Source organism: Lissotriton vulgaris, chromosome 3_1 (assembly GCF_964263255.1).
Source record: "Lissotriton vulgaris chromosome 3_1, aLisVul1.2, whole genome shotgun sequence".
Taxonomy (NCBI): Eukaryota; Metazoa; Chordata; class Amphibia; order Caudata; family Salamandridae; genus Lissotriton; species Lissotriton vulgaris.
This window is the reverse complement of record NC_141689.1, coordinates 645,363,886-645,387,427: the sequence shown is the minus strand read 5'-3', so window position 1 is coordinate 645,387,427 and position 23,542 is coordinate 645,363,886. Positions and strand designations below refer to the sequence as shown.

At 42.0% G+C, this 23,542-nt stretch overlaps 1 protein-coding gene across 1 annotated transcript in view; it reads right to left on the bottom strand.

Annotated features, from left to right (window-relative positions):
* Positions 1–23,542, bottom strand: part of LOC147726875 (2'-5'-oligoadenylate synthase 1-like) — a 240,015-nt gene that overhangs the window by 130,025 nt on the left and 86,448 nt on the right. Inside the window, exons 5-6 of the mRNA XM_086963004.1 lie at positions 14,688–14,848; positions 8,935–9,059 (exon numbers count right to left, since the gene is read on the bottom strand). Coding sequence (XP_086819130.1) covers positions 8,935–9,059; positions 14,688–14,848 — 286 coding nt within the window. The remainder of the gene's footprint in view (positions 1–8,934; positions 9,060–14,687; positions 14,849–23,542) is intronic.

The following is a 23,542-nucleotide window of genomic DNA, read 5'->3' as shown; positions in this document are numbered from 1 at the left end:
TCTAGATACCACACACAAGTCTTAGAACGACCTTTAAATGGCGTCGAGTCTTAAGTGCCCCCGTCAAGTCAAGGGTAATTGTTAGTAGTTGCACTTGAGGTAAGCCTCTGTGCTGTCGCCCCTCCCAAGTGGGAGGGGTAAGTCTGGTTAGGGATCTTGACACCGGTTATGACCTTGCCGTTGGCCCTTAAACGTTAGGATGTACAATTTCAGTGTTTTAGAGAATGTTTTGTAGGATGCTAGTTCGGCTAGGAGAACCTCTGTATTAGAGAATATGTTAAGGTTAGCCAAACATCGCAATGTGATAATGAAATTGTACATAACATGAAACGTTTAATGTTTTAATTTTTGTTTTAATAAATACGGCCGGGAGGGTCACTCCCTCCCACATCCAAAAACTTTAAGAACTGTTTCCGGTTTCCCTCCTTTTGGGGATTGTGTTGAGAGGGGGTGGCGGGTATCTCAGCCATATGTTTCTTTACTCATTGTCTATATATGATTTTTGTATGGTATTAGCATATTTCGATAGGTGGTAGAAAAGTGTTTGTTTAGTTAAAATAATGGTGGTTGTTTGCATTTTATATTTATATATTTCTAAATATTTATTCATTTTATAAATTCAATTGATTAGTAAAGCACAAGAGTTTTGCTGTGCTGAATTAAGCTCACTTTCCTCAACTAGTCAGGAACCCTAAAAGCTACAATAATAGTAGTGTAGTAGATTTTAATTATTAATCTGAGTTTCAGTTTTTTGAAATACAGATTGGAATTTAAAAATTGCTTTAATAATATTTAGAAATGCATATTAATAAATTATGAGTTTGTGTTCTAGGCAGATTAAATGTTGGTGGGTGTAATGTTGAGGGTTTAAAAAAAATAGGTTTCTTGCTATTGAGTCTATATATGGTAGGCGTGAGTTGTTAGTTAAGAGTCTTTCTATGAATGCTAGAAGTTCACACATTTTTTTTAGTTTGACTAGGGGTGCTAGGACGTTAAAATTTGGTTTCATAGGGCACCACCTAATACAATCCATGTGCAGACACACAATTGTTGAGCACTTGAGATTACAACCCCGCGTAAAGATAGACACACCCGCCCGGCCCCCGGGATGTGGGCTGAATGGTTGTGTTCTATTGGCTGACGTTCAGGTCCTTGGATCAAGGATAACTTCTGCTCTGGTTAATTCCAATGTCTATCACTTCATCACAATAAAAATAAAGTGTTAAAAAAAAAGATAGACACACACGCACTATCAACACTCAGCACATGCGAGTAACCTCCGTCCCCCACCCTACGCATGTGCAGTCCTTCAAGAGTCCTACGTCAAAGGATTGCGCTGACAAAGTAAGTAAAAGCAACCAAGAAGAATGTTTGGTGCTTTTTTCTCATGAGTGTTGCCATTTATGTTACCCTCTCTCTAGCACAATAAGGTGCGGGCACCCTATGCCATTAGCCTGAGGAGCACTTTTCTCCCCACAGGCAACGTTTGGTGGTTGTTTCTAGTTCAGTAGATTAGTACTTGCAGGACCGGTGAAACTGCAAGACCCCAGCCAGGGCTCCCTCATTTCTCACAGGCACTACTGCAATTACGGATACCCCGGGGATGCCGGGAGGGGAGTCCAAAGTGCTGCTGCTCTCCTGGGGGGTCGGCCCTTGGTTCCCTGCCTTCCGCTTCCGGGTGTGTCACTATACAAGGTGCCTAGAGTGAAGGGCACTATGCCGACTGGCCTGACTCCCGCTCCTTCTTTCCTCTCTCACCTAAGCACAATTGCGTCTTCCATGAGATGTGTTCAGTGAGACATACCTTCCAGCCTCCCTTACTTACCAGTCTCTCTCTCGTGTTTATCTTTCCTAGGTCACGATCAGGAGTGGAATCTACTATTTAGTGATATGCCCAGACAAAAGGACTCTTAGTCCCAGGCCCCCACTGATCGTCTAGAGGGAAGAAACTTACCCCTCTACCATTACTTTTCACATGCACAACACCACTTTCACATTTCACTCTGGTCCTGATTAAACGCCAAGGATCATTACGACCATGTAAGCGTGAAACATGTCGACCTTATAGTTACCTGAGCACATCACGCCTAAAGGGGTGACTCATCAAACTACAGGTTTTTTATTCTGCCAAGTATACCACTTTATTAAAGCATTTTTTTGGTAATTCTTAGGCAATTTTAATGTTCTGCATGCACTTAATCACCCTCTACTGAGGACTCACTCCACACACCCGCACGCATCAAATGGCAGTTCTCAAAATATCTCCGATAAACTGACCCTTCGGGGGATCCGTAGGTCATTGCAGCGCCGGCCCGATGAGGAGTAACTGCCCGATGATGAAGCATGACATCCTTAAGGGTGTGTGAGGGAAACAAGACTTGTTCTTCCCCACTGAGTCCCAGACCTAGGACACCTCTCTTCCCCCTGTTTGTCCCCCCACTTTGTAGGTAGTGAGGTAGTGACTTATGCACTACTCACCCTGGAACAGTGTCCCCCCCTTGTTGCATTCATGGTTAGTATGAAGCACAGACACTGGACCATTAACTAGCTCCTGGTCCCTTCTCCCTTATCTTTTGATATTATATATTTTCTTAGCCTTTTTGTGTTTTTCCTACTTGTAAAAGATGCACCTGTAATCAGGAGAAATAAACATGTAGCATTATTTTTAGGTCTCAGCCTGATCCAGTGCATGCGTTGGTCTGGCCGAGGCATTTAGTAGGTGCTCTGGGAAATGCTACTTTGCGGTGATCAGCTTACTATCACGCACACAAGCGCGCGTATGACGTGCACCCGCGCTTTACTTTTAACATTAAAAGTGAAGCGCGGGTGCCGCGATTATAGCAAAAGTAAATAAATAAAAGTTTTTTTCTATTTCTTTATTTTTGCTATAGTGCGGCACCCACGCTTTACTTTTAATGTTAAAAGTAAAGCGCCGGTGCCGCGATTCTTTGTCATGTCATCACAAAATCTATGCATTAAGTCACTGACAACAACGGAGCGATGAACCCATCTGTTGGGATCCCCCTTTCACACCACCTCCACATTGGCAGGCTCAACTCAGACAAAGAAAGTGGCAGTAGCCGCAAAAAAATTCTGTGCAGAACATAACAGGATGCAGTGAGTCCTCTGTGCAGCCACCAGCCAGCCTGCAGACACAATGAAGAATGAACCACTTTTGATGGCAATCTAGTAAAGTTAAAAGACGAGAACACAGACATTGAAATTAAGGAGTTCGCATAAAATGTCCTGCATAATTTCATTATGTCTTAAACACAGAATTGACTGGAAGTCTGGCCTAGTGCCAAAAATAGTGACAACATACATGTTTAATTTTTACTCCACGTGGAAGAAGACCGGCTCATTACTAAAGCGCTTACTCCAGCGATAATGACTATCATGCTGTACACGTTCATCTTCTTGTAATGACTGGAAGGTGGTGCAAGGTAAAGAGAAGGGACTTGTAATCTCTGTAAAGTAGGCCACTTGAAGCACTCTGATTCAATACAGTGCTGACCTATGTGAAAGAATTGATTAAACCACTACTTTGCTCAATTGGCATTCCAGACATTCCAGACATGAACCAATTGCTTGAAATGTCTTACCGGGCACAGGTCCAGCAGTCTCACATCAAGAGGATGCTTCTGCATTTTTAACATTGAAATAAAAACCTGAAAATTGGAAGAGTGGTGCTCTTGGAAGCCGATCAAGGAAGAGGCAATACTGCCTCTGGGTCATTTATCATGCCACATAGTATTGCTATTGTAGTACTCTGCACACCCGCTGTGCATTAGTGTATGCTCTGACAGTACCAAAATAAATTATCAAGCATAATACTGAACATTGTAGGCCTCAGAGTGAGGTCATGGTTTGGCGTGGGACTGGTTTTCCCATCAGTTTGTCTAAGTGAAATGAGCAGACTGTCTCATTAATCTCTGCTCTGCTGCCATTCCTGGACTAATACAAACCCATAATGTCAACATTGTGCCTGGAAATATAACAATAATATGGGTCATGGTGCCAAGTCTTGCTGCTGACTGTGCCACCAGCTTCATTACTCTGAGGAGCAGGTTGTTTCTCCTATCACAGCGCCATTTTTATGGATCGTCTTTCCTAATGCACTCTGCACTAACAAAATTCACTAGAAATCCCAAGTTTCCTTACAATGCAACTTTTTAAATAGTTGGTCTGCGTAGCCCCATTTCTTCCCAATCCATCCTACTTGTGCCTGGGTGTGCATTAGTTCCATTATATTGTGGCATATAAGTCTATCTATCAGCCAATTATACCAGCCCATTTGAAAAACTAAGGTACACCTTAATAGTTCCCAAATTAAAGGCTGAACCAGCACTACTTTAAAGGTCCCTGATTTATTTTATTTATTTATTGGATTTGTAAGGCGCTCAGCTACCCAAAAAGGGTTTACCGGCTCCATAGCGGACAGAGAACAAGAACGTGGGGCAGTTAGCTGGAGTTATTGATCAAAAAGCCAGGTCTTAAGAGTTTTGCAAAAGTGGGTATAATTAGTTTCTCTGCAAATGTTAGAAGGCAGAGTATTCCAGAAGGAAGGGCCGAGGTAGGAGAAGGATCTCCCCCCCCCCCATTCTGCAAAGTTTGACCTTGGGTACAACAAAGTTGCCCTTGGTTTCAGATCGTACTTGACGGGAAGGAACATAGGGACGGACAAGTGCTTGGAGATATTGAGGGGCAGTGCCAGCCTTGATTCTAAACATATAGCTCAGGGCTTTGAGCTTGATACGGTTCTCCACCCTGAGCCAATGCAAGTCCCGCAAGTGTCCAGAAATGGGGGATGCCCTTGGGATTTTGCAGAGGAGTCTTGCTGCAAAATTCTGAACTAACTGAAGTCTGCGGATCACAGCCTTATTTGAGCCCAAGTATAAGATGTTGCCGTAGTCAAGCCGTGAAGTAACGAGGGCATGGACAACAGTTTTTTGAGTGGAGAAAGGCAACGTCCATAGGATTTTCTTGAGCCATTTCAGGATACTGAAGCATAACGCTGTCACTTTAACGGTTTGTTGGTGCATGGACAGTGAGTCGTCAACAATGACGGCCAGGTTCCGAACATGGCTAGTTGGTTTGGGGAGGTTACCCATCTACTCTGGCCAGTGAGACGGACACCAAAGGTCTTTCTGCCTACCCAGGATGAGCACCTCAGTCTTCTCACCATTCAGCTTCAGGTGATTTTGGGTCATCCAATTGGAAATATTACTGAGGCCTTGTTTTGGACAGGAGGGTGCCATGGGGTTAGAATTAGAGAGGGAAAAAATTATCTGAGAATCGTCAGCATATGTGAAAAGAGTTAGGCCAGTCTGGTCCGTGATGTCAGCCAAAGGTCTGACGTACAGGTTGAATAGCAGTTGGCTAATGATCAAGCCCCGAGGCACCCCATGAGGTGATGCATAAGTTTTGGAGCAAGCTGTAGTCGAAAAAATGTGGAATGAACGAGTGTCTAGAAAGGAGATCAATCAGTCCAGAGCAGAGTCGCATATGTCAAAGAACTTTAGGGTGTGGATAAGCTGTGTATGAGAGATGGTATTGAAAGCCACACTAAGGTCCAGCAAAATGAGTGCGACTGTCTGACCTTCGTCGAGATATTGGCGTAGCCTCTCAGTGACTCCTAAAAGTGCTGTCTCTGTGGAAAAAACGGAACTAAAACCAGATTGAGAAGGGTTCCTGTTTTCCCAACGAAGTGAGCTTCGGCATTCATGTAAGATAGGGTCTGTGTAGATAGGACAGGTGGTGGAAACATGCAACAAATTGTTTTTGTAGGAAACAAGCATGTGTACAGAGTATTTCTGCTAAGCACCGAACTTGTAAAACCTCAATAGTTATTTTTTTTACTTTGCAGATATTTGAAGATTTTTTTTTTTAAATCTGTCTTCGCAGACTTCTGAAAACTAGTCAGCTTCATTTATACCTGTTCTTTTTGTATACAGTAGAACAGCTGCTGATGTAAGAGCCCTCAAGGCACTAATTTAAAAAACACATTCTTACATTTTCCATAGAAGGTGTAAATCAAAATGACTGGGAACCGAATAACAAATCATACTTCAGAAGCTCATATCAGGCAACTGATGTCGTTCAGTGCGCCAGAGGTTCTGTTTACCTACTAACTAGTCCCATAAATTAAAATCCAAGCATTTCACACCATTGCTAATTTTACTGTATGTAACAATGTTGCTGATCTTATCTGTCCATACAGATGTCTGCCCATGGGACGTCCATATATGCTTGTGAACAACTCTGTGGTTGAAAATGAACAAACAGCAAAAAGAACAAGCATTTGCAATGCAGTAGGTCTCGCATTTACAGGAGTTTGTGCTATTGGCATTGTAAATGACAATGCCTTTTATTTATGTGTTTTAAAAAAAGATAAATAAAAGGCATTGTCATTTACAATGTCAATAGCTTAAACTCTCGCAAATATCAGACCTATTGCAAATGCGTTTGTGCTATCAAAATAAACAAGCATTAGCATAGCCAATAGGTGTCGCTTTTGGGACCTTGTAAGTATTTAGTTATGCAGCACAATATCCTTGGTGCAACAACATCAACTGTTGCATGGTTAAACACTTATAAGGTCCCAAAGGCGAGACCTATTGGCTATGCCAATGCTTGTTATTGTTTGTTATATCAGAATACTGTAGGTTAATTATTCTTTTTGTTAGCTTTCATTGATTGTTAAGATTATTTTGTAGTCTTTAGTAGTTTGTTGAAGGGCTGTAGTGTTCTTTTGTATCTTTGCAATCAGGCAAAGTGATGCTGTCTTGCTGTACTTCTTTTTTTAAAAGCATGTTGTTGTGTGTTTTGTGGCCTTTTTAGACTTTTGTTAACTGGAAAACCATTCTTATTTGTTAACCGTATTTTATTTTCATTTGATTGGAGACTATTTTGAATTTTTTGTTGCACCATTTATGGTAAATGCTAATTAGAGTTTTCACAATTTGTTTCAATGTACATTAATTTTATTATGAGTTATTTTAAATGTATACATTTAATATAATATTTTGTGTTTTATTTAGAAATATGATGATTTTCCAGTGTTCGATATTTAGTTTTTAATGATTTTTGTTATTTTTCATTAGTTTTAATGTGTGGGTGATATTTGTTATTTCTGTATTTTTATTTAAGATATTTTTATTCTCAATATTTCTGTTTACACTGTTTAATTATAGGGTCACACTATTTATGTTTTTGATAATTTTGGCAATATTTGTGTATGTCGATATTATTTTTCTCTATATATTGTCATAAAACCATTTTTTCTGCTTGTTTGAAAAGTAAAAGTATTGGAAAATACTAAACTTTCTAACAGTTTCTTTGTGGATCCTCCATGACTGGATTTCAAATGTATTACTGCAATATTCTGTACCTTGGCATAAATAAATCTCTCCCGCATAACTTCCAAATTCTCTACACTCAAGAAGCTGGAATGGTGGTATCTATCATTAAAGTCTGTTTAGCTTACTCCATCTTCAATGATTTATGCAGCTCCCATGACATATTAGAATATTGTGCAAGGAGCTCTGACGAAAGTATCTTTTCCTTTATTGGCAATCCTCTGGTTTCTCCAGTCTCAACTGATTGGCTAGGTGTCCAAGTCTGTCCATTTGCTTCTTAAATGTTGGCACACTGAAAGTACATGATATTTAAAAAAATCCCCGCTTGGTGGTTGTTGTTCTAAGGGACTCCTGACTACTCTTTGAAGGCATCTCTGACTGACTTGAAGAGAAACCTCTGCTTCTTTTTTTCAGAAAAAATGGTAAGCATTACCAATTAATTAACATTATCCAATACAACTGCAAATTAGATACTCATCTTGGTCCTTGTCTCAGCTATTTTCTATAGTAATAGATTTATTAGCACCAAGAGACCCTGTGGGTGAATTTGCACACCATTTGGACCACTTTACATAATATTGCTGAGACAACACTTTGCAAGGAAGGATAGCACATTTGTGTACCTCATCAGACTTTTATGTTTTTACATATCCAGAAAGCTGATTTTATTTTAGTTAAATCATCGATAAACGTAGAAAGATTTGCTTTAATTTGCACCCAAATATTTGGGACCACCTGCCTACAGGGAGGGAAAATTAGGATGCAACCACCACCGCAGTGGTAGCATTGCCCATGTTTTATATGCGCTCTGCAGCACTTGCGGCAAGACAAAACAGACACCCCACACATATCCCTGCACTACATAACAGGGCCCATGTGCTGCCTACCACATGTAAGGGGCACCATAGGTGCCCCCCAGGGCATTTATCCCTGGCCCAGAAGGTAAAGGGGGCCCACTACGGGCCCCCAAATCCGTTTCTGCCTACTGTATTGCTGCAGTTTGACTGCCGCAGAACAACCGGCAGAAAGGGATATTGTAATCCCTATGGCAGTGCCTGACAAGCACCGCCGCCAGTCAGGAAATACAGGAAGTTCCGACAGGCGGTCGGATAAAGACCACCTGTTGGGACAGTGGCAGTTGGTGTTTCCGACCACAACACGTCTAAATGCCATAATAATCTGGTGGACGAGATCCCTGGTTAGATGGCCAAAGGACCGCCACTGACAGCCTGTCGGTGGTGGTCCTTCCGCCATCGTAACTTGGCCCTAAATCTCTAGAAAAATGGTTTAAAAGTTTAGGCCAATTTTTTGTTGTATAATTGCAAACGTTAGATAATAATCCTACGTCTACTATGAGTCAAGGGACTTATTCAGATTCATGGTTGCTTGTGAAAGAGCAGAGGACTCGAGTCTAGATTAGGGAGGACAAGTCATAAGAAAATAATGAAAAGATCTAGCAAAAGCAGTGTATACAAATATTGTTGCACACTAGATTTTTTGTAAAGCTGCTACATCTCTGATGTCTTATTCCTTCTACTTTATATCTCTGGGTAGAAACTAAAGTGAAATTAAGTACCTTTGGAAGGGTGAAGTCCCAGTGCATCATAGCAAGGCATGACATCAAAGTGATGAATATGAGTATTTTTACAACAATTAAATTGAAATCTCAGTGAAAAAGGTGTTCTCATTTCCATCATAATCCTAAAAAGGAAAACATAATAAACAGTTTATGAGCATACCGTTCTGATGCATTCAACAATTACAACTCTGCACATTGTTAAACGCAGTGCATGAATGGTTTATTCTCACTATTCTTCATTTAGCAGACTGCTGTACATAATTAAAGGCTACAATATTAGGAACACAAGAGTGAGTTCAATTTTTCGTGAAGAATAGTCTTTCTTGGAGTCAGTTGTCATGTAATCACCTGAGCAGGCATGTATTACAGAAGGTGTCCCATGTGGCAACAGGCAGGTGCACCTGTTGTTTGTGCCCCTGGGCACTTTGGTATTACAGAGAAAGCTGCACACTTTTGCTACACATTTGGTGATAGGGAGTGTGCAGTCAAAAGGAAAAGGTGTGTGCCAGAGTGTTCACAAGAGGCTGTTACCTCATTTGCATGGAGGCGTAGCCCATGCAAATAAGAGATTGCTTTACCTCTGCACTCATGTAGTAATAGATGATCAACTGCAACAAAGCTGCCAGGAAGTGCACAGATTGTGTACCATATAGAAGGGTAATCCTTGTGACAGGGTCACAAGGGCCCCAAGGACCCCCAGGCATCCCTCTGCAGGCTCATGCAACGAAAAACAGGACTGTGTTTTTGGTTATGGATGTCTCTCATTAACGGTCTAACTGTCATAATTCATGCCTTCTCTGAAGACAGCCATTTTTCAGTGCAATAGGGCTCACTACCTTGGTCTTCGCTGAGTGCACCAAGTTAAGGTGAGCCATGGCACCAACCGAAAACAATTCACTCAATGTGTAAATGAGCAGTAGTCTCCATTTGCAAGACCAGAATACATTTTTCATAATGAAATATGTATAAGAATCATAAAGAGCCCTGCTGCCACATCCACAATCTATCTCCTTCAAAAGATCATCATTTAATCATCTCATAATAAGGGTCTTAATATTTCTTTCCTATTGTTGGACTTGTTCCCCTTTCACCATAGTTAGCCCAACCTGTCTCATGCCAAAACCTTAAACTCTCTCTTCGTCCAGACAAATCGAGGTCTGCGCCACCTTTTATAGAAAAGAAAAATAAATACCATTTGGGTGAAAGCAGGCTGTTGAACATCTGTGCCGATCTGCATTATTGCATCACTCATGACATGGTCAGTGACATCACTGATGACATCATCCATAGAAGCCCTGACACACCCACTCACACTCCTAGAGCTAACTATAATTACACCCCCGTAATGCACTCACTCTCCTATACTACGAGTGTGAGTGGGTGTGTCGGTGCTTCTATGGATGATGTAATATGTGAGGTCATAAGCAGTGCATTATGGGGGTGTAAGTTATAGTTAGCTCAGGTAACTATAACTGCTCAATTTCACTGGTGAAACGTGAGCCTAACTCTAACGTCACTGTAATCATTGTTTTTTTTTCCATACATATCTAAGGTTTTTTTATTTTTATTCATGTTCTTAATTATAGCATCCTTGTAACCTTTGGTTTATTCAGTGAATTGCTAAGGTTTTTTAAATTCTATTTCCTAACTGTAAACTTTGAAAATGAGTGTGTGAGTGAGTGCAACAGTGTCTCAGTGGGTGTGTGACTGAGTGCGTGAGTGTCTTAATGGTTGTGTGGCTGGGTGTAAGAGTGTCTGAGTGGGTCTGGGTGTACCTGCATAAGTGTTTAAAGGGTGTGTGACTGGGTGCATGACTGACTGGGTCTGTGAATGAGTGCATAAGTGTCTGAGTTTGTCTCTGAGTGGGTTCAGGAGTCTCTGAGTGGGTGCTAGAGTCTGCGAGTGGGTTTGTGATTGGATGAAGGTGTGTCTAAGTAGGTCTGTAGGTTAGTGCATGAGTGTCTGAGTGGGTCGGTGAGTAGATGCATATGCCTCTGAGTGGCTCTGTGACTGGGTGTGTGAGTTTCAGAGTGGGTCTGTGAGTCAGTGAATGAGTCTTGGAAAAGCTATGTAAGTGGATGAGAAAGAGTTTGAGTAAGTGGGTGAACAAGTGCCTGACTAGATCTGTGAGTGGGTGTACACTTTTCACTTCAACAGTGAATGGGTGGATGAGTGTCTGAATGGGTCTTTGAGTGACTGTGAGAGTACCTGAGTGGGGTCTGCTCATTCTCTGCTCATTTTCTACCTTTTTTCTGCTCATTTCTGGCCTTTATTCTGCTTCTTTCTGCTAAATTCTGACCTCTATTTTTCCTCTTTCTGCTTGTTTTTGACCTTTATTTTGCCTCTGCTTGCTAGTTTCTGACGTTTATTATGCCTGTCTGCTCATTGCTGGCCTTTATTATGCCTCTTTCTGCCTATTTCTGATCTTTACTTTGCCTCTTTTTGCTTATTGTTGGCCTTTTGTTTGCCTCTTTCTTCTTGTTACTGATCTCTTTGTGACCTTTATCTTGCCTCTTTCTGCTCGTTGCTGAACTCTATTTGGCCTCTTTCAGCTAGTTTCTGACCTCAATTCTGCCTCTTTCTGCTCATTTCTCAGATTTATTTTGCTCTTTGTGCTCGTTTTCCACCTTTATTTTCCCTCTTTCTGCTTTTGTGTCACCTTTATCTGTGAGGACCTCCATAAACAAATCAGCCCAGTGGAGGTTGTGGTCCTTGGGACAGAAGAGGTTTGTGAGACCTCCCCATTTATTTCCAATTAGCCCGTGCCCCACCCCTCCTTTACATTTCATTCCCACCAGGGGGCAAAATAATAGAGAAGCGCAGGAGCCAGCGAAATTTATTATTTAAATTTAAGCAGGAGCCTTGGATCAAGCGTGGTTCCCGCTGGGTCACCCAAGAGGCCCAGGAGGTCAGGGTATTCCTACCCTGCCTCCTCCTCTTTTTTCAAATATTGTTGGGGGAATCAGCTGAAGCAGAATCTCAAGATGGCTAACAACACTTCCTGGTTTGAAGTGTTGGCAACTTTGAGCACAAGAACTGTCAGATTCTCAAAGGTTCTGTGTCTCTCTATATATACAACTTTAAATTTCTTTTAATAACTCAACAGCTACTGAACTGATTCACACCAAATCAGAAAAAAGCGCTTCTCTGGACTAACAGCTACGATTCTGCCAAATGTGGTGTAATTCCATTCAGCGATTCGGGTTGTAGCCGTATCTAAATTCACTACGGGAAATTGTAGGATGAAAACGTGTTTTGGGACTCCCCCCTTTTTTCTCGGCACCCACTCGACAGATCACCCCTAAACTTTCAAGCCGGAAGCTGAAGTTTTGAAACTTTTACGAGGATTCATCAAATGGCGCCTAAGTTATTGGCAAAACAAAAACACTCTCCCTATGGAAACTGGGTTGTAACTATAACTACCAACTGCCGACCGACAGTAGAAAATGTATACATATGTATTTTTTCTGCAAAATGTGCAACTTTTCGAAGGCTGTTAATATCCAGAGATTCATAAATGGCATAAGTGCCTTCTCTGCCACTGACCGTTATATTTTATTATTGTTTTTAAATTTGGGGTTTGTCTTTTTAGTGATACAATACTGCAGCACTCCACATATCACAATATTTTGAGTCTCTTAATTAAAAAATCAATGATCCAATAATGTCAAAGCAGTCCCAAGGCTCTTCCACAATTTCTTCTTTTATTTTCCAATCCCATGCCAACGCGTTTCCTGTACTCGGGAAGTGACCGGAGTTACAGAGCGAGGCTTAACCAACGGATACAATGCGGAGAACTTGAAATAGACGAAACCAGCTCACCATAAGGTCACTTAACCAACACACGAAGGGGAAGGGCTAAACCTAATACAATTGATAATTCGGCATCAACCTGTAGTGTATCAGGCTAACAATTATGATGGCGCATAGTATCTGATACGAAGGATACAGGAGAGTGGTGGATATATAAAAAAGTGGTAGAGAAGCAAGAGGCAATAGTGTAAAGCCAAGCTGAGCCCTGATGAAGCCGATGGGTTCTGTGTAACCTCAGCGAAACGCGTTGGCATGGGATTGGAAAATAAAGGAAGAAATTGTGGAAGAGCCTTGGGACTGCTTTGACATTACTGGATCATTGATTTTTTAATTAAGAGACTCAAAATAATGTGATATGTGGAGTGCTGCAGTATTGTATCGTTTGTAAATTGTACCTAATCGGCTGATTGGGTGGTGGAAAGTCAGGTGCTATCTTCCCCATCTCTGCAGGCACCAGCACATGTGAAATTGACGGTTGATGATACTCATAGTGTATTCCTTCTAGAGCGCCGTAAAACTCCTTAGCACCTAAAAAAACGCATTTGTCTTTTTAGAGGTTGAGGTACATCTTTGTATGGTTGATGGAATACTTTGTGCATTTAGTATTTTGGCTGCTAATATGAAGAAGCTTGCAAAAAACCTACAATATGATCATTTTTCCACGCTACCTCTTCCTATTTAGGTCTATTTCCTTGCACCTTTGCAATAGTTTTTTTAAAGAGTTGAAACCAGTTGACAGAAAATGATATGGCAATATGAGAAGCCCAAATGTGTGTTAAGGTATCTTCAACTATCACGTAGTGGGGGGAGGGAGGGTTGGCACGTCAATGATTAGGGAGATATTTCTTAGTGGCTTTTATGTTTAGACTGTTTGAGGTTCTTGGGACAAGCACCTGCGAACTTGCCAGGTTATTTCCAGAGTATTAGACCTTTTCTTTTTGGCACAGCTTACTTTTAGCACACACGGTTTAAGACTGTCTTATTTTTTCATAAGGTGTGGCAGGATATCCAGTCAGTATGGCACATGCCACCGTTTCATTGGTACACCTTGCTGGGAAAAAATCCTTACCGCCCCCGGCCGCGGCAAGACACCTATTGTATGTGCCGGTGTGGGGGGATCTGCTGTCCATTGGCCATCTTTACAGCTATTTTTTCAGATATCAGTAGCGAAAATCTGCTTCCTAAAATAAGCTTATTTATTTTGCTAATTACAACTAAGAGAATTTCTTTCACAAAATACCTCAACCACCAATGAAATCAAAATGAGCCACAATACATTCCTACCAAGCTTCGTCATCATGTCCAGACATGGGTATATTCACACTTTCTACCAGATTCCTTGCGGCTAGCAAAATGTGAAATTTGGTGCCATGTTGGTCAGATGGTCGCCTAGGTTACATTGTAATGTTTCCATAGCTGATCTGCATGAGCAAATATGATTTTTGAACTGCCTTGAATATAATGTATCTATATGAAGGCACCAGCTGTTACATCTGATTGTGGAGTTGTGATAGACTTTCTAATGACGCAGTGCTACTCCCTGCATCAGATGTGATTTCTGGTGCTATACCGACCCATGTGCTGTGCTCAAGCTGACATAGTTAGTGAGGCATGTGCATCACACATCACTAGAGATGTGGCTCATTTACAAAGATAGTGCTCTCAATTTGTGTTTTTCTTGCCCAACCAGCAACGCCACTGTCATGTTTTGCTCAGTACACATTCATTATTAACAGTTTCAAAGGGTATGTTGTCATGGTCATGGTTGTGGTTCCTGCCTACTGTTGAGCATATTTACAGCATCACCAATTTGTTTTCGATTCACATTCCAGGTGATGGTATGCACAGAGAGGCCATGTGATTGGATAGCATGTACAATTTATATTCAGCATTACCATTACATATCTTATTTTGCCATGCCCAACTAAAATCCTGACCTGCTAATCAATGAAGATCTCTTCAGCCTTTTTTCCAGTCCTTTCAAGACGTCAGTCAGATTCCTTTTCCAGTCTTCCAGACTCCCAAATGCATCACTAAACAGCACCAAATCAATATCCGACCAGTCTTGGGTATCTGTTCCTTTGACATAAGAGCCTCCCTGAGAAACAATAGTTTATTGTGAAATTGTTAAAACGTAAACATGCAAATCAATCGACACATCAAAACAACAAGCATTTGCAAAGCCAACAGCTCTGTCATGTTTCGCCAGCCTTCTGGCAAATCTTGTTTTGTTATGGTTTTTGCAAACCTTTACTGTTTGCGAAAATGCCAGGCCTCATGTAAAAAATAAATGCTACAGGCAAAAAAGACTTTGGGTCTAAAAAATAACCATTACAGTTGTACTCCCAGGAATTGAATAGAACTACTTAAAACGCCAATCATTCTGGCATTGGCTGCAAGCCTCTCGCCTTAAAGACAGAAAGAAAGAGAGAAAGAGGGCAAGAAATAAAAGAGAGAAAGAAAAATGAATGAAAGAGAGGGCAAGAAGAAAGAAAGAGGCCAAAAAAGAAAGAAAGGGCAAGAAAGAGTGCAAGAAAAAAGACGGCAAGAAAGAAAGGGCAAGCAGGCAAGAAAGAAAGAAGAAAATGGAGCAAAAAAGATGGTAAGAAGGGAGGCAGTAAGGAAACCAAGCAGGGAAGAAGTAAGAAAAGAAAAGAAAAGAAAGATCAGGGAAATGAGAAGGAAAGAAAGAGAATGAAAGAAAGCAAAAGAAGGAATAAAAGAAGGTAAGAATGAAAGAAGGCAATGATGAAAGAAAGCAAAAGTAGGAAAGAGAAGGACATAAAGAGAGAAGAAAGGAAAGAGAAGGAAGGAAGGAGAGAAGCAAAGGAAAAAGAAGGAATGGAAAGAGAGAAGGAAAGGAAAGTTAGAACAAAAGGAAAGAAGTAAAGAGGAAAAATGAAAAAAAAAAGACCCATGTGCAGTGCTCAAGCGGAAAGGAAGGAAAGAGGAGGAAATTAAGGACAGAGAAGGAAAAGAAAGAAAGAGAAGGCAAGGAAAGGTAAGATAAAAAGAGAAAGAAAGGAAAGTAGGAAGGAAGGGAGGAAGGAAAGAAAGAAAGAAAGAAAGAAAGAAAGAAAAGAGAGAAGTAATGACAAAACGAAGAATTAAAGAAAGAAGGAAACAAAGAAGTTAAAAAGCGAAAGAAAGAGAAGCAAAAAAGAAGGAAAAAGAAAGATGATCAGAAAGAAGGAAAGAGAAATGAAGATAAGGGAAGAAAGAAAAACGGAAGGAACGAAATAAAGAAAGAAAGAAAGATGTAGAAAGAGGAAGTCATATACAAAAAATATAGAACAGGATTAAATGGACTCAATGTAATACACTGTGAAATAGCAGCAGTCAGAAAAGGAAAACACTCTAAAAGGGATTTACAACAGCATTGGCAGGAGATTGAATCTGATAAAGCTGGAATGTGCATTAGAAGTGTCCTGCTATCACATCAGGCTCTAAACATAAAGACAACACTAATGTAATTATAAATTAAAAGCAAAAACACTGGCTCTCAAGGGAAGTAGCTAGTGTACGGATGTGCTCCTTGTGAGAGAGCAAATGCAGTCACTCAAAGTGAAGTTTACAGTGGCTTATGTAGGTAGGCTGAGTCTGCCACATTCTATATGCAATAGTGGGCGGAAGCAAAATGTGAGTAACACAATGCCAGACACACAATGAATGATGAGAGGCAGCAGAAAACACTTGTATGTATGCATGCCTTGAGTATGTTCTCTCAACTAAAAAACAAATGAATTGAAAATATAGGAAAGACAGTCAAGTCAGCTTCTCCTCTAGATCCCGTCCCTATTGACATCTTACTGAAAGGGGGTAATATCATTCTATCAGCTCTGACCAATTTATTTAACCTCTCCTTTGAAAAAGTTCAGGTACCCGATCGGTGGAAACACGCAATCGTCAATCCACGGCTGAAAGAAACCCTTCTTAGATCCCAATAAGACAGAGAACTATAGACCTATCTCTCTGCTTCCAGGTGTAACCAAAATTCTAGAGAAGTCAGTCAATAACAAGCCGGCCAACTTCCTGGAATCTCATGATTTTCTACATCCAACTTAAACATGATTTAGAACAGGATACAAGACAGAAACAGCTCTTCTAGCAGCCACTGAAGATCGCAGGAGAATTTTGGACCAAGAATGCTCAGCTGCGTTCATCCTTTTAGATCTGAGTGCAGCCTTTGACACGGTTTCCTACCGGATACTGCAAAGCAGGCTGGAGATGTTAGGAATTAAAGGATAAAGTATTGAGTTGGCTGGTCTCCTGTCTGGAAAACAGAAGCTTTCAAGTCCTGGAGGGACAGTCTCTTTCAGAAGTACATCAGCTTAAGTGTAGAGTTCCTCAAGGCTTGTCTTTGAGCGCTACTCTTTTCAATGTATAGATGCATCCTCTAGCTGATATCATCAGTCTAGCAGGCTTAGTGGTGGTCTCATATGCTGACAACACAGATCATCGTCTGTCTCTCGTCCAATATTATACTTTCAATGAGGAGCAGTAGACGGCAAGAATGTGCCCGATCACCCTCCAGTCAACATCTATCCATACATCAAATATCTGGCATTAGTAGGCACTTTCTCAATAATTTAATGTCTAAAGGATTAAAATGAGGAAGACATTCTTATCTTTACCCACGGCCAGCTATTCAGTAGCACAGTATGACCGAAACCTCCTTGCTCACTTGATTTCAAAACAGTTGCAAAACAAGGGATGGAAAGAGAAGTGGTCAGTCAATTCACTCAAAAGATAACATACCCCCAAAGTTTAAGTGTATGTGTACTACAAAAAATGTGTGGAGAAAAGAGAAAGTATCTCACGTGCGCACCACTAGAGGAGCTACTAATAGGTTCTCACCAGCTTGCCCACGTTTTTGTCATCATCGATAACTTTCTCAAATGAAAACAAATGTGATGTATCCAGCGAAGGAAAAAAGTGTAGAAGAGAGAATCAAGACCCGTGAAAAAATGAGACTCAAGAAGTCTCTATTAAAATTGGGCTAGACTCACACACAACCTTTTTACTTTTGTTTCGAATTGTGAGTTTGCACAAGGTTAAAAACACAGCATATTGTAGACCACTCCAAACCCAACCCGGTTTGAACTACTGTTTGGAGTCCCTGGGGAGTGCGATAAAGTTGTAAGCAACGACAGTGCTATATGAAACGACAGAAAGTATATATGATATACATCCCTAAGACTCAGTGGGAGCTGGTATGTGGACCCATGGCTCCCGTAAGTCACTCTTTTTGTTGTTAGATGTCCAGGGAGGTGATTTTTGACCCGGTTGCCCTGATGAACTTGGCACTAATATATAACTGGCAATGAAACATGTTGGCCGTCCATGAAGTGGTCTACAACATTAAAATGTGTGTCATACTGCACATCACTCACACACTAGTAGAGTGGGCCTAATCGAACCACAGCAATTGCCATTTTGGAAAGCCTCTCACTTTTTGGAGTAACATAGTCTTCATGAGCCACATAACTCATTAAAAGAAGGTATGATTCTGAGCATCTTCATTTCAGGGATTTCAGAAAAATCTTTGTCTAGGATGAGGCACCTGCAGCCTCAGAACAGGAGGCCTGATAGAGCTCGCTATAGAATAATTCATCATTGAGTTTGGTTGACTTTGTTCTTTATCCTGGTTTTCAGTCACTCCTGTGCCCATTCTTGCATTACCTTTTACCATCCCTTTTATATTCCACGTTAACAATAATTGCTGGACAGTTTTTCTGAGTCTCTTCTGCTGAGTGCCTCAGAATGATCTGGCTTCTTCATGAACATCAACTAGGGTGGCACCTGCTACCCATGATATCCCATTTAGAGCATCCTGGCCCAATTCTTGAATCCCTATTCGGAGAAGTCATGAAGGCAGCAAAAGAAGGAGAAAGAAAATATTGCTCCAAATGACCTGTGTACTCTGTAATTTTTACTCCTTACCACCCCCCGACTCACAGGAGTATAAAGAAAGGTAGTGAGTGGTTACAAATGGGCAACAAGTTAATGCTTTTGATTTCATCAGCAGTCAAACAGTGTGTTGTCACTTCCGCAACTGTGGCATTTTGTTGAATTGACATCCATGTCAGTGGTGTAGTCTACATGTCATGTACCATAATGTAAGCAAAGAAAATTAACCCCCATGCTGGTATTAAAATGCCTATATCATTAGTGTGCTATTGGTCCTTCAAACATCTGCACCCTGACTTCGTTGTATTTGTTGCATTAACGTTATCTGGGTCTCAGCTTACATATTTCTAAATTCGTTGTTCTATCTAGCTTTCCTTTTTCTTCAGCCTTGTCTCCTCACATTTCCTTCCCCCTTTTCACTCATCCCTAACCCTTTCCTTGTTCTCTCTCTCTTTTTCTCTGTCTTCCTTAATACAGACCCTTTCTTTTACAGGGTGTATGGGCCAAGCAGCAATGGTTAGGGCTGGACTGGACAAGCAACAACGTAGGAGGAGAGTGTAGATAGGGCAATCAACAATGTGGGAGGGGTAGTAGGAAGAGGTGCAAGTAAAAGAAAAAAGTTACCTCTGAAAAGGGCGAGCAATGTAAGAGCAAGGGAAGCAGTACTTGGGCAATGTCCAGCGGAGTAACAAACACAAAGAGGAAGTAAAGCCGGCACTTGCTGACCAGAGAGAAGCAAGGAAATCAGAGTGACAATGAAGCCAACCAATGGTAAGCAATTGCTGGTCTTTAAGCCCCCTAAATAAGAAAAAGGTATTGCAAGTAACAGTGCATGCGCTGTCTCAGGCGAAACATAAAGTGTGCGAAAGGGAGCAAACTGTTAAACAGGCAAAGGTGCATGCCAAACATACTGTACGGTATAATACAAGTGACAGTGTCCCCAAAATATCTACATGAGAGGAACAATGTTGACCACACGGCCTTTCTCACTCAGGACCTTTCCCATGCAAGTATGTTTAAAAAATAAATAAAACATACTTTTCATATTATTTAAACAAGTGATTTTAGGGATGGTAGAGGTAAAAGGAGGTAAGGGTGACTAGAGGGTTATGGGGTGGGTAGAGGTAGGAGGAGGTGAAGTGAGGTGAGGGACACTTGAGGGCTCAGCGGTGGGTAGAGGTAAAGGGATTGGATGGTATGATTTGGAACATCCTGTCTTTATAGAGTATGGTATGGTATGGAACTTTATAGACTGGTATGGGCTGTTATTGTATGGCATGTTATTGTATAGTGTGGTATGATAATACATACTTACAAAAAATAAAATACCACTGTCCGAGCATAAGCAGTGTGGAAGATCACTAATCAGGAAATTAATCAGTTGAGTCGATCCTCCAGAGAAGCACACAAAAAACACATATGAAGTAAAGTAGACATGCACGCACCAATAAAAAAGAAGTAAAAAAAGAAAAGAGAGACAATGAAGCCAAATAATGAGTAATAGTCAGAACAAAAGCCCCCCTCTTTTCTTTAAACTGTTCATTGCTGCGTGCCTCAGAGACCTAAACATCTGAATATGTCCCTCAAATAGAACTGCAGCAGTACAGGGCAGACTGGGCCCATCTCTGACACCGCTGCCCCTGTATTGGCTGCCCCAATGATATGGCTATGCCTCTTATGTGTGTGTGCAGAGACGTTTTATGTAATGGGCATGGGGGCAATTGTCTAGGGCCGACACCTTTCAAGGATTTCCCCTTATAAAGTGATAACTGAAAATATTAATTTTTAATCTGGCAGCATAGAATCCTTGGCCTCAAATGCAGTTGTTGCAAATTAAATAAAAATAAAATCTTTTGGTCTCTATGTCTACTCGCCTCTCACAACAGGTCTGTACATCTTTATGTGCCTACTCCGTCTTTTTCTAATTCTCTCTACAAGACCTCTTTCAATCGCACCTATATCGACCTCACCTCTCTCCATCCACCTATCTATCCAACTCCTGACCTCACTTCTCTCTACCTCTCTGTGCCTACCTCTATGTGTCTACCTCTCTAGCTCCTCTCTCAACCTGATGATTCTTACTGTATTTCCCTGCTCCGTTTCTGTCTCACCACTCTGCATCTCTCCTCCATGTCAATTAACTCTTGTAAGTAGAACCTCTCTCTTGACCTCACCATCTAACTACACGTTACCTCTCACCAAGCCCTCAATCCATTGGTACTCACAAACTTTCTGTCAGGGGCCAAAATGCCAGCGTGGTTTATGGCCGAGGACCGCACCGGTAGGGATGGGGTCAGTAGGGGCTGGGGTCAGTGGATCGGGCAGTCTAGAGTGAAAAGAAAATTCTAGCCCGTTTCAAAACATTGGACAATGCGAAAATGCTGTATTTCAAAAGCAAATGTAAATACAAGGGGCACATGTTGATAATACATTTTTATTAGCAGACATTAGCAATCTTAAGAGGCATTGCATAGCTTCATACACACTTTGACCCTAATTCCATCTCAGGGTGTCAGTCATTCAGTCAGTCAGTCAGTCTTTCTCTCTCTCTCTCTCTCTCTCTCTCTGAGTCAGTCTCTCTATCGCTGTCTGCCAGTCTCTCTCAGTCAGTCTCTCTCTCAGTCAGTCAGTGTCTCTCTCAGTCAGTCTCTCTCTCAGTGTCTCTCTCTCTCTCTGTCAGACAGAGAGAGACTGACTGACAGTGAGTCACTTTCTGTCTGTCAGTCAGTCTCTCAGTCAGTCTCTTTCTCTCTATCTCTTAGTCTCTCTATGTCAGTAAGTCTATCTCTCTCTGTCAGTCACTCTCTCAGTCAGTCAGTCTCTCTCTGTCAGTCAGTCTCTCTCTGTCAGAGTCTCTTTGCCAGTCAATCTCTGTCAGTCAGTCTCTCGCTCTCTGTCCGTCAGTGTCTCTCTCTGTCAGTTACTCTCTCAGTCAGTCAGTCAGTCACTCCCTGTCAGTCAGTCTCTCTCTGTCAGTCAGTCAGTCAGTCTCTCTCTGTCTGTCTGTCAGTCTCTCTCTCTCTAAGTCAGTCTCTATCTCTCTCAATCACTCTCTCTCTCTCTCAGTCAGTCTCTCTCTCCCTCAGACTCTCTCTCTCTGTCAGGGAGAGAGAGAGATTGACTGTCTGACAGGCAGTCTCTCTCTCTCTCTGTCAGTCAGTCAATCTCTCGGTCAGTCCCTCTCAGTCAGTCTCTCTCTCTCTCTCTCTCTCTCTTAGTCTCTCTCTGTCAGTAAGTATGTTTCTCTCTGTCAGTCACTCTCTCAGTTAGTCACTCTCTCTCTGTCAGTCAGAGTGTCTCAGTCAGTCAGTCTCTCTCTCAGTCAGTCAGTCTCTCTCTCTCTCAGTGTCTCTCTCTCTCAGTGTCTCTCTCTCAGTGTCTCTCTCTCTCAGTGTCTCTCTCTCCCTGTCAGAGACAGAGAGAGACTGACTGACAGCCAATCAGTCTCTCTCTCTCTCTCAGTGTCTCTCTCAGAGAGAGACTGACTGATATCAGTCATTCTCTCTCTCTCTATGTCAGTCAGTCACTCCCTCGGTCAGTCCCTCTCAGTTAGTCTCTCTCTCTTAGTCACTCTGTCTGTCAGTCAGTCTGTCTCTCTCAGTCAGTCAGTCTCTCTCTGTCAGTCAGTCAGTCTCACTCTGTTAGTCAGCCTCTCTCGGTCAGTCTCTAGCTGTCAGTCTCTCTGTCAGTCAGTCTCTCTGTCTCTGTTAGTCAGTGTCTCTCTTAGTCAGTCACTCTCTGTCAGTCAGTCACTCTCTGTCAGTCAGTCTCTCTCTGTCAGTCAGTATCTCTCTGTCAGTCAGTATCTCTGTCAGTCAGCCTCTCTCCGTCAGTCAGTCTCTCTCTGTCAGTCAGTCTCTCTCTGTCAGTCAGTCTCCCTCTTAGTCAGTCTCTCTCTTAATTAGTTTCTCTCTTAGTCAGTCAGTCTCTCTCTCTCTCTGTCAGTCAGTCAGTCTCTCTCTCAGCCAGTCAGTCTCTCTCTCAGCCAGTCAGTATCTCTCTCAGCCAGTCTCTCTCTGTCAGTCATTCCCTCTGTCAGGCAGTCAGTCTCTCCGTCAGTCAGTCCCTCTCTGTCAGTCAGTCTCTCTCTCTCTCTCTCTCTCTCTCTCTCTCTCTCTCTCTCTCTGTCAGTCAGTATCTCACTCTGTCAGTAAGTCTCTCTCTCTCTGTCAGTCAGTCTCTCTCTGTCAGTCATTCTCTCTCTCTGTCAGTCAGTATCTCACTCTGTCAGTAAGTCTCTCTCTCTGTCAGTCAGTCTCTCTCTGTCAGTCAGTCAGTCTCTCTCTGTCAGTCAGTCAGTCCTTCTTTCTCTGTCAGTCAGTCAGTCTTTCTTTCTCTGTCAGTCAGTCTCTCTCTCTGTCAGTCAGCCTCTCTATGTCAGTCAGTCTCTCTAAGTCAGTCAGTCTCGCTCTCTCTGTCAGTCTCTCTCTCTGTCAGTCAGTCACTCTCTGACAGTCAGTCTCTCTCTTTCTCTGTCAGTCTCTCTCTTTCTCTATCAGTCAGTCTCTCTCTGAGTCAGTCAGTCTCTCTCTGTCAGCCAGTCTCTCTCTTTCTCTGTCAGTCTCTCTCTTTCTGTCTGTCAGTCAGTCTCGCTCTCTCTGTCAGTCTCTCTCTCTGTCAGTCAGTCACTCTCTGACAGTCAGTCTCTCTCTCTTTCTCTACCAGTCAGTCTCTCTCTTTCTCTATCAGTCAGTCTCTCTCTCAGTCAGTCACAGTCTCTCTCTGTCAGCCAGTCTCTCTCTTTCTCTGACAGTCTCTCTCTTTCTGTCTGTCAGTCAGTATCACTCTCTCTGTCAGTCAGTCTCTCTCTCAGCCGACCTGTCTCTCTCTCAGCCGGTCAGTCTCTCTCTCAGCAAGTCAGTCTCTCTCTCAGCCAGTCAGT